At 39.2% G+C, this 11,924-nt stretch overlaps 1 protein-coding gene across 1 annotated transcript; it reads left to right on the forward strand.

The window, feature by feature from the left end:
- The first annotated feature begins 7,498 nt into the window (after positions 1-7,498).
- Positions 7,499-8,818, forward strand: LOC106928367 (gastrotropin). Its single transcript, XM_015004594.2, has 4 exons — positions 7,499-7,653; positions 7,751-7,911; positions 7,991-8,080; positions 8,195-8,818. The coding sequence occupies exons 1-4, from the start codon at positions 7,587-7,589 to the stop codon at positions 8,252-8,254; spliced, it is 378 nt and encodes a 125-aa protein (XP_014860080.2). The 5' UTR covers positions 7,499-7,586; the 3' UTR covers positions 8,255-8,818.
- The last annotated feature ends 3,106 nt before the right edge of the window (positions 8,819-11,924 follow it).

Here is an 11,924-nt window from a genome sequence, read left to right on the forward strand (position 1 = left end):
TTTATTTCATTGCTCTAATATAAACTTAATCTGCCTTGAGATCTGGAGGTATTCAGAAAGACGCAGGGTCACTTGTCCACCACACATCTGACACACATGGAACTAGAGTATCACAGTGTGCTTAAAACCATCCTAAAGCCTAACTTATATAGACAGCGGGGAGGTAACCAAAGCAAAGAATCCAACGCCAAACCCCACAAAGAGTGACCCTAAAGATTAAAACCGAGACCCAGCAGAGATTTAAACTGAACATTCACAAGCCTTCCCCTTTTGGGTAAACAGAAAGTTCAAATGATTAGAAACCTCAAACATTTACGCACCACTATCTAGCAATTTCCCTAATGCATGGTAAAATAATTTCCAGAGACTTGAGCCACAGAGTAATCCTTTAGTTTCAGTGGGAAAATTCCTGAATACTGGAAGAAATTCGCAATGCCAAAGTTCATTGCTACATTTTTCTTCGATCAGGTCAGGATACAGTGCCTTGTACGAGTATTTACAGTCCTGAGATGTTTTAATAGTTTGTCACTTTATAAATGTTGGTGTGTTTTTAGTGAGATTTTACATGATAAACCAACACAAAACTAACCAGTAAAACTTTTCTTCTCTTTTATAACAAATACGTATCTAAGGAAAAGGTTCCATTTATCTTTGTATTCTGAGTACAGCTGTGTACCTGCAGCTGTTCATTGCTGCAACAACTCTGAACAGCTTTGATTCTGAAGAACAACTTTCCCACAGTATGATGATGCATTAACCACGATTAACGGGGGAGATCATGTATCCCTAGTCACTCTGCAGGGTATTTACTGAAATATTTCTCACCAGGCTCTGTGAGTGTACACACCAGTTTAAAGGATAAGAAATGATGTTTGGTATTTGACAGTTGGCTTTCTTTCAAGAAAACATATTTTCTTGAATCTCTTCCTTGAAGGCCAGAAGTCATGGCAACACATTCTTCTGAGCCGTGAGTTTTTCCCGAAACATCATGGACCTTCCAGCTACTTTGACTATTGCTCTCCTTGTCTGACCAAATATTTTGTGTGTTGTTCTTCTATTACAAAAGTAGTGTAAACTCTCCTTTATAAGTGAGATATTTATCCTTTTTCCCAACATATCTAGGATGTTGATTGTTTCTGTATAAAGCCCTCCAAAACTGAACAACATTGGAATCCACATGATTCAACAAAAAGCTTAAACTTAACTTTTCAAAAGCTGTGTCCGTTTTAATGGCTCATAAACAATAAAGGTTTCTAGCCACAAAATAGTGAGAATGTAAAATGCTACTTGCACCAGAAAGAAAGAAAAACCTTGGGGGGGAAAAAAACTACCAGGGTTCTGTGCTCACATGCCAATATCAGATTTGATAAACGTATGCGTTACATTGTTTACAGTACTTGCAAAAAACAGTGAGTTGAGTGTACTCTGAATACATAAATGTGGAGAAACCTGATGAATGTTGCCATATCAGCGGTCTGAAATGGGGCCTGCATCAGCAGGATTCAGGTAGAGAAAAAGCACTTTAAAAAATTCCCAGTTAAAATTTGTTGAGAATGTGTGCTTAATCATCTAAAAGTACCTCAAAACTGTGGGTTTACGTTATTTTACGCTACTTTAAATCAGGTGCAAGTAGTAATCTTCAGAGATCACTTAAGAACTCTAAGAAGGCCACATGTGTATAATGTAAGCTCAAGTTGTCCTATGAAGGTCTCAGATCGGGGTTTCTGCCATCATTTCTCACATGTCAAATAACCACAGCAGTTCCTCTCAGCCTCTTTCACAACTCCAAGCAGGCTTCAACTTGCTCACCAGATCTCCATCATAAAATGGTTGAACAACTGGATTCTAACCAAATTGATGACGCAAATTCACTTACTACAGGACACTTGCTAAAATACCTAACATTTATTATGCAGCTCCCAGAGCATCACAGGAGAAAAAGAGGCAGGTTGAAAAAGGCCTGCCCCTCCTTCGTTGACTCATAAACTCTTTCCACGGTTCCTCTGTTCTCAGTCAGCAGCATGGCGTTTGCAGGGAAACACGAGCTTGAGACTCACGAGAACCATGAAGAGTTTTCGAAAGAAACTGGCATAAAGATGTTTTCATTTGGACATTGATTTGGCTGAGCAATGATTTATTCAAACGCTGAATTTGACCTACAGGGCACTGCAAAAATTAATGATGGGAAGTTGTCTCTGCAGTTTCCAGAATCTTTCTTCACCGCAGAGATTGTTAATGATAAACTAGAAATGGTGAGAGGAGGCTTTGAAACTCTAATTCAGTCAGTTGAATATGAGTTATAGCTTGTCATAAAATAACCCCTCTTTTTTCTGTTTTCCATCATGTGCACAGTTCAGACCTGTGTAACTCCTGGAGAAAACAATGTGACTTATAAGAGAGTGAGTAGGAGGATCTAGCGACGCGGGATCCAAAGCGTCTCTCTGGGAAGACGAATGGCAGACAACGGTTACTCTGGCCTCTCAAAGCAAGAGAAAGAAAGTTACGACTTTAAACCAAGCCACAAGCAATTATATATCCAATAATTGAATAGTTTGACACTCATATTTGAAATACTATTGTGCAAAGTTTGTTGATGGTGGTGTGTCACTTATTAAAATGAAGGAAATTAAAGAAATTCTCAAAGGACAAAAACTCATTTATTCATTCACTCACTTAATCATCCCAAAGTACAAAGTAACTGCTTGGCTTACTTTGTTTATTTTCTGCATTGGAAATAGCACCTCCTGCTGTGTGCGTGCTGCAAGCACTGAAATACAATGTTGCTGATTCAACAAGATGCTACGTTTTACATTTAAAAGTGTTAAAATATCTTTCTAAAAAAAAATAATAATAATAACTTTGAAAGAATTTAAATATAAAGCAACTTATAAAACAGGATTTAAAATATGTTTTTGGGAAAATTGACAAGTAGAAGATGCCAGTTTAGGAAGGTAAGATTTCAAGATAAGCATAGAAGAAGCACAGCTGATATTAACGGTGTTTTGGTTCCATCGATGTGGGAAGTGAAGTGAAAAGGACTGGATCTTGGGATATAATAGTGATTAAAAAAAAGCTTTTTTCTGTTAATCTTCTGTTGGGGTAGATAAAATAATTTAACTATTTAGTACAAATAGGATTGGGCTTGTTCATTTAGGATCTTAGATTCAGTTAACTGAATCTAAAAGTGAATTCAGAACTAATAAAGGAGCCAGTGAAGAGATTCTAGGACTGAAATAATGTTTTTCCTGTTATACCCAAAAGCATTCTTACAACACTAGTGTTTTGAATAAGCTGAAAATTGTGATAGTTGAGGCTGAGGGAGATGCTGGTAGACAAATGTTATTAACAAAAGCAGGAATGATTATTATATCAAGCTACCTTGAAAAGAGGGACTTGGAGCTGGGAGTACTGTCACGTCCAAGTTAATGGCATTCCAGTTAACATAGCTGTAGAAGTCGGTATTCCAATATGGTGACGCAGAAGCAGAAATCGTTCATAGTACCTCTTACCAACATCGTTTCAAGCCTTTCCACATGCAGTTGGAGTCAGTGGGAGGCTGTGATTTATAACCAAACACAGGGCTGTGACGAAGTTGTACGAAGCTAAATCGCTGCAAACAATAGGAAAATTAAACTGCCTAAGCAGTGTTGCACCGAATGAGGTCAATAAACTGAGACGGTTTTAGGCTAAGGATTGCCAAACTAAACAAATTGCATGAAAATTTCCAAATTTGCACAGAAACCTAAAGATAGAACCCCAAGTAACCTATTGGGGTTATCGTTTTTGCTGATAAACAGTTTATCAGCAAAAACAAAGTTGTTTTGGGGATTAATGTCACTTTAAAAACTAGTTAGATTAAAGTATGAGTTAACACATTTGTACTATTTTACAAAAGCACTGTAATGCTTCATTTTGACTAAAAAAAAAAACGCATGGACAGAAGACAAAATAAAATATTCTAGTGTTCTATGACAGTTCTAAAAATATTTGATCACTTAATTTTGTCGGGCAAACTCTGCAGAGAAGGTCCTCATTTAATCAGTGTGCTCAAAACAAGTAAGATAACTGCCATTAAGGTTTAATTACCTTAATGTAATTCATAACTCATTTTTAAAGTCAAGTCAAAGTTTAATGAATAAACAAAGCACAATAGATGTGCTTCTTCTTGGTTGCCACTGAGAGGCGCCCTTCTCCCTCCTACCGAAATATTTCCTTGTCACATAAAACAGGAAGTTCGAACCCTAAACAAACCCTGAAAGAACATTGTTTAACCGAGTTAAACAGTTTTCTCATAAGGAACTGTACATCAAAAGTAATTTGGTGGATGATCTCCCATCATCGCACTGCTTCACATTTTCCAGATAAGACAACCAAGCAATCGTTTCATTGCCTTATTAGTGATACGCCAACAAAAATTTGTGAATAACTAAAGTGGGATTTTTTTTTTCTTTTCAAAGTCTTGCATTCATTTGTTTTCAGTCGCCTTGAATCAATACCAGGTTTGGCTCCATTTCTATTCTGATATGTCTCTACAAGCTGTTCAGATCTTCTGAAATTTTAATCATTTTTTTGTAAAATAGCTTAAGCTCAGTCAGGTTGAATGGAGAGCAATTGTAACTGGCATTTTTCACGCATTCATATAGATTTTCAAAAGGATTTGTGTCTGTACTTTCACTTACACATGACATGCATTGATTTAAACCATCCCACTATAACTCTCTTCTAGTCACAGTTTGGCTATATGAGCCAAGTCATTTGATAAGTGTGCTTGTACACAATTACAAAAAGATGTGTTGGGAATAAATAATTATGTTTTCCTCTCTCTCTTTTAGCTACTTACATGCTCGTACATGCATGGCGTAACTTACATAGAGATCCATAAAAGAAATCAGAAACTGTTATGTGCCATTTTGCTGTGTTTTCCCATAAGGAAAACGTGATGATGATGATGATGATGATGATGATGATGAACCAGCGCTGCATTTTGGTCTTAATAAATGGAATTCATGAATTCAGCTCACTGACTCTTCTTGAACCGCAAATATTATGAAACTAGCTGGAGAAAGGATCATCTCCAACAGCTCTCATCAGACACACACACACACACACACACACACACACACACACACACACACACACACACACACACTTATACAGTTGGGAATTATGCAACCTGAAACTGGGAGAATGCCTCTTAATGCTCAGTCACCCATCAAATACCATTCTCCCTGAGTTAAAGTGGGGAAATGCATCGTGATGGCCAAAAATCACCCATCAGATACCGCTCCCCCACTTTAACACAGGGGGAATGTAGATCTGTAGCTCTTGTGGGTGAATGTTGTCAGGAAGTGATACAAATATTGTCTTTTCAAGAGTAACAAAACAAAAGTAACTATTTAAGAAAAGTAAAATATATATATAGAGAGAGAGGGAGAGAGAGAGAGAGATAGCTAGTGTACAGAATATATACTATAATAGTGTATATATAGCATAGTATACAGAAACATCTGTGCAGAAAATGGACTGGAAGCCCTGAGATCAAAGTGGGGAACACCCCCAAAGGTGGTGGAGAATGACCGAGCTAAGATCCTGTGGGACTTCCAGATCCAGACAGACAAGATGGTAATGGCGAACCAACCGGACATTGTGGTGGTGGATAAAGAACAGAGGAAAGCTGTTGTGGTGGATGTAGCAATACCAAGTGACCACAACATCAGGAAAAAGGAGCGTGAGAAACTTGAGAAATACCAGGGCCTCAGAGAGGAAATGGAGAAGGCCTGGAAGGTGAAGACCACAGTGGTGCCTGTGGTCATCGGGGCCCTCGGGGCAGTCACCCCCAAACTGGAGCAGTGGCTAAAACCAGGAACATCAGAAAGCCAGGTATTGGAAAACATGCTCAAACTCCAGTCCTTAAGGGGTGGTGTGCTGCAGTTTTTTTTATGTGCCACAGGTACAAAGCACTGGAATGAAATGGCTTAATTACCTCCTTCTTGTGTAGACAAGTTCTCCAGAACCTTGCTAATGACCTAATTATTCTATTCAGGTGTGGTGCAGCAGAGGCACATCTAAAAGTTGCAGGGCAGTGGCCCTCCAGGCTTGGAGTTTGACACCTGTGCTCTAGTCAGATGGACAAAGTTGCACCTTTTTGACCTGAATTATATCAATTGTTCATATCACCCTGAACAGGAGTAATTAGTATAGTTTCATAGTATATTCATCCGTCCAATCTGACAGAGCTGGAGGAACTTGGTAAAGAAAAATGGGCAGACATTTTTGTTGATTTGTGCAAAAGAAGGTCAAACGATACACTAAGAGACTTGAAGCTGTACTGCAACGGAAAATGGCTCTTCAAATAATTCATTTATAAACCTTTTTTAAAATACAGATCCCTTTATTTCCACTTAGACCTCATCAGCCTCACAAACATTATTTTAAATGCATTCTGCACTGCAAACAGGAAGTCACTGGAGAGTTGTTAACAATGCTGTTTCTCTTTTTGAAGTTTCCATCAGAGGTCGGGATGCAGAACTCTGAACCAACCAGCTAAAGCTGAAACTCAGGGAGGAACATGGTTGTATTTAACACACCAGAGACAGAAAAATGGTGCAAAAGGTGATTTGTATTGTAGCTGTAAAAATGATTTACAATATACAGGATAAACTTCCATTAAATAACTGGTTCAATTTTCCATTAATCACAAACATTTCCAAATAAGTTGATTAAATTCATTCAAAAATGTCCACATGCTGATAAGGATCCCACACAAGTAGTAATATTCCAGTCCACTCCTTGTATTGACTTGCAGATGTTTTTGTGTCAAGTCAACACAAACATGCAAACAGAAAGGAATCATAACCCACTGTTCTCAATATGGTGCTTGATTTAAAACGTGATAAACCCCCTCTCAATAATAAAATGCTGTCACCAAGCGCTCAAAGTGGAGGAGAGGCAGAGAAGGGGTGCGACAAACAGCAGACATTGATTGAACATTGATCAGAAGTTGGCATTTCAATAATTAGAATTCAACCAGAAAACAACATTGATCCAATTACATCTCATCAGCATTGAAAACTTGGCTAGAATTGGATGATTGATTGATGGTTAATCCACCGTTCATCGTCTACCTCAACCATAAATCAACCTTTTTGACCAGAATTCAGTGTTGAACTACCAATTGCTTGCTAATCTGGGATCTAATAAGAAAACCTTCATCAAACAAACATACTCTGATAACCAATGTGCTTGAAAGTGGCCTTAAAGTCTCAGTCATAGGGGTTTCTGCCATTCTTTCTCACATGCCAAATGACCACAGCAGTTCCTCTCAGCCTCTTTCACAACTCCAAGCAGGCTTTAACTTGCTCCCCAGATCTCCATCATAAAATGGTTGAATAACCGGATTCTAACCGGAGCAATGACGTCCCTTCTCTTAACACAACAAGACACTCATCTCTTGCGAAAATAACTAACATTTTTCATGCAACTCCCAGAGCGTCACAGGAGAGGAAGAGGCAGGTTTAAAAAAGGCCTGCCCCTCCTTCGTTGACTCATAAACTCTTTCCGCGGCTCCTCTGTTCACAGTCAGCAGCATGGCGTTTGCAGGGAAATACCAGCTTGAGACTCAGATGAACTATGACGAGTTTTTGGAAGCAATTGGTAAAAAGATGTCTTCATTTGGACATTGATTCAGTGAGCAATGATTTATTCAAACGCTGAATTATTTTTCATTGGACAATGGATTTCTCCACCACAGGGCTTCAGACGGCTAAGACAGAACACAAAGTGGTGACTGAGGTGGTTCAGGATGGCGACAACTTCGCCTGGACACAAAGCATCCCTGGCTGGAGCTGGACCACCAGTTTCACATTGAATAAGGAGTGTGAGATGGAGTCGATGAAAGGTGAAAAATTTAAGGTAAGTCACTTTCGCTAGGCTGAAAAATTGGAAAGAATTGATTGATTTAATTTGAGACACTGATCTTTGTGACCTGCAGGGCACTGCAAAAATTAATGATGGGAAGTTGTCTCTGCAGTTTCCAGAATATTTCTTCACCGCAGAGATTGTTAATGATAAACTAGAAATGGTGAGAGGAGGTTTTGAAACTCTAAAAGTGATTTAAGCCCTCAATCAGATGAACATGAGTTATAGATTGTCATAAAATAACCCCAGACTCTTTTTTTTTTTCTGCACGGTTCAGACTTGTGTAACTCCTGGAGAAAACAGTGTGACTTTTAAGAGGGTGAGTGGGAGGATCTAGCTATGCGGGATCCAACATGTCTCCTTGGGAAGACGAATGACAGACAACGGTTGCTCCAGCTTCTCAAAGCAAGAGAAATAAAGTTACGACATTAAACCAAGCCACAAGCAGACGGTCAGCGTCACTCAAATGAGTCGGTCATGAGTTTTGAGGTTTGAATTTGCAGAACTGATGAAATTACAGAGTGTACCGTGTGAATTTCTCAGCTTTAACAGGACATGTATAGAAACTAAGGAATATCTCTAACATGTTAATTACTGATTTTTCCCAAATTAATCCTGACTTCTAACATCATTTTAATGTTTTAGCATGATGCTAATATTTCTATTGTACACCTACCTATACATGCCTGACCAACTGCAAAGAGAGTTCTTCCGGAGAAAAACACTCTTTCCTTTGTCAGAAGGATGTAGCAGAATCGGATCACAGCACCAATTATACATCCAATAATTGAACAGTTTGACACTGAGATTTGAAATACTATTGTCCAAAGTTTATATTGATTGTGATATGTTACTTCATTAAAATTAAAGGAAATTAAAGAATTATCAAAGGAAAAAAAAACTCTCATTTATTCATTCATCCAAAAGCACCCAAGCAAATTGACTTACTTTGTTTATGTTCGGCAACGGAATTAACACCTCCTGTTGGGTGCATGCTGTAAGCACTGAAAGAAAATATTGCTGTACACTGCGGGTTTCAGCTAAGAAAAGACTGTCTGATTCATGCGTTGCCATTTCTTCAAGTGCTATTCCTAACATTTAAAAGTGTTAAAATGTCTTTCTAAAAAACTTTGAAAGTATTTAAATATAAAACAACTTATAAAACAGAACTTAAAATATGTTTTGGGAAAATTACCAAATAGAAGATGCCAGTTTAGGAAGGCAAAATTTGAAGACATTAGAAATGAAGCACAGCTAATAATAACGGCGAAGAGAAAACATTCTGACTCCTTCATGCTAATGACTGGATATTGGGGTATAAATAATAATAATGGCAATAAAAAGTGTTTTCTGTTCATCTGCTGTGGGGGTAGATAATGGTCCAATGAGCTTAATGTAACTAATAACTCATTTTCTTTTTTAGAAAAAGTCAAGTCAAACTTAAATAAATGAGGCACAATAGATGTACTTCATCTTGGTTGCCACTGAGAGGCGCCCTTCTCTCTTTTACAAAAACTTTTGCTTTTCAAATAAAACAACAGGAAGTTCTAAACCTAAACATACCCTAGAAGAGCAACGAACTAGACGTGAATCAAGATATTAAAGCAAGGAATCCGACGCTGATTCACGCTGAAGAGTGAAAAATCAAAAGCTTTTATGAGGGCAGATGAGGTGAAACTAGGGTTGCCACCTTTCAGAAATAAAAATAAGGGATGCTCCCCACGGCGCGTCGCCCTACTCTCATGGGGTGGGACGTCCGCTGCAGTGATAGACATTATTTTATGGTGGTGTTTTTTGTTTTTAAAAAGTGATCCATAGAGCAATCGTTCACGCATAGAAGTCGGTTAGAGTGCCCCAAAACTGTACTCCAATCAGAGTAGCATACCTTAAACACGTTTAATTAACCAAGTGTAAAAAGTATTTGGTAAACTACTCAAGTACTGAGTTACTGATCATAACACCTGGTTTAATATTCAAAATGTGTCCTCAGACAGCCAAAAGTATAAAGGTTATGTAAAACATTCTGGTAACAGTGGAAAACGACGCGTTGGAGTGGAAAACGACGCGTTGGATTGACAGCAGGCAGAGGTAAAACTCTGCCTTGTCCGTAAGTACCGCTATCCACCACAGTCAGCTGAACAGCGAGAGATCGGCTGTTCTTGGACAACGCGTCTGGCCCAGGGTGTCTGTGTTCACAGAGCGACAGTGCGGCTAGCTTGCTGCGGCTAGCTTGCTAACATCGTGGCTGCTAACCGGGACGAGGCCAACGCCCGGCAGCTAACCGACCTAACCGAGAAAACAACCAGTGGAAAACGACGCGTTGGATTGACAGCAGGCAGAGGTAAAACTCTGCCTTGTCCGTAAGTACCGCTATCCACCACAGTCAGCTGAACAGCGAGAGATCGGCTGTTCTTGGACAACGCGTCTGGCCCAGGGTGTCTGTGTTCACAGAGCGACAGTGCGGCTAGCTTGCTGCGGCTAGCTTGCTAACATCGCGGCTGCTAACCGGGACGAGGCCAACGTCCGGCAGTTAACCGACCTAACAGAGGACAAAACCAGTGGAAAACGATACGTTGGATTGACAGCAAGCCGAGAGAGACAGCGCAGTGGCCTCCAACTGCTGAGTAGGAGCCTTAAGGAAGCGACAGGCAAAAAGAAGCGAAATAATGCCTCCAAAAGGATCCAAGACCGACGGGAGACAAGATGAGGACTATGTATCACTCACGCAAGTCAAAGAGTTGCTGAGCCAGCAAAAGCAAATGTATATGGAGTTACTCCAACAACAACAGGACAATTTTAAGGGTTTTGTTAAAATCATTGTGGACACTACTAACACCAGAATGGACGCAATGACACGAGAACTACAGGACATTAAAACCAGCCTGCAATTTACACAGAAAGATATTGACGACATTAAAGTAGAAAGTGCTAAGCACAAGAACCGAAGTGACACGGTGCAGTCAGACATATTTAAAGTATGTGAGGGTATGATGACTATCACTGATAAAATGGAGTACCTTGAGGGGCAATCAAGGAGAAACAATCTGGTTTTTGATGGAATTACTGAATCACCAAATGAGACTTGGGCTGAGACTGAGGAGAAAGTGAAAACTATTTTAAATGAAAAGCTAAACTTTCAACATAAGGTTGATATTGAGAGAGCTCACCGCACCGGTAAACATAGAGGAGACAGACCCAGGCCCATTGTTGTCAAATTTTTACGATACAAGGACAGATCAACTATTCTGCAGAGCACCAAGGCACTTAAGGGATCTAAGATTTTCATTAACGAAGACTTCACGGATGCAGTAAGGAAAAGGAGGGCGGAACTAATGCCGGACTTAAAAGCAGCACGTCAAAGAGGGGACATCGCTTACCTACGTTATGATAAGTTGATCACCCATCCACGTACTAGTACCCCTAAATTATCCAACAATGTATGACAGACAGCCAGACATAGCTGACGTTCACTTCTGAAAGAGAAACATGAAACAGATCACGGCCTATGAGGATATAGAGCTACCAGTATTCCAACACAGAAACTATCATCAGCAAGATATTGAAACTGACATTGATCCTGATAACTTCTATAATGTCAGCAATGATAGTTGTCACTATTACAGCGATGATCAGTTCAACAACAGCATTAAAACAGAACAAAAGCTGTCAATAATTCACTTTAATAGCAGAAGCCTTTATGCAAATTTTGACAGCATCAAACAATACCTCCAACAACTTTCACAGACCTTCAATGTTATTGCCTTATCAGAAACTTGGCTCAATAGTGATAAGGGCATAGATTTTGAAATAAATGGTTATGAAATGGTTTGTAAGAACAGAGAAAACAAAAATGGAGGGGGAGTAGCTTTATATGTTGACAAGAAGATTAATTATAAGTTGATCGAAACAATGTCAACTGTGATGGACAACATGTTTGAATGTGTGACTATAGAAATACTCGTGGAAAAAAGGAAAAATGTCTTAGTGAGTTGCATTTATAGAGCCCC

Source organism: Poecilia mexicana, unplaced genomic scaffold (genome assembly GCF_051168715.1).
Source record: "Poecilia mexicana isolate PSO_F unplaced genomic scaffold, ASM5116871v1 scaffold_10, whole genome shotgun sequence".
In the NCBI taxonomy this organism is placed as follows: Eukaryota; Metazoa; Chordata; class Actinopteri; order Cyprinodontiformes; family Poeciliidae; genus Poecilia; species Poecilia mexicana.

What these genes read in the sequence shown, in the direction of transcription:
- LOC106928367 (XM_015004594.2), top strand. Translation starts at nt 7,587, where the DNA reads ATGGCGTTTGCAGGGAAATACCAGCTTGAGACTCAGATGAACTATGAC. An exon ending in CGAGTTTTTGGAAGCAATTG is followed by an intron (nt 7,654 to 7,750) that starts GTAAAAAGATGT and finishes TCTCCACCACAG; the next exon opens with GGCTTCAGACGGCTAAGACA. An exon ending in TTAATGATAAACTAGAAATG is followed by an intron (nt 8,081 to 8,194) that starts GTGAGAGGAGGT and finishes TGCACGGTTCAG; the next exon opens with ACTTGTGTAACTCCTGGAGA.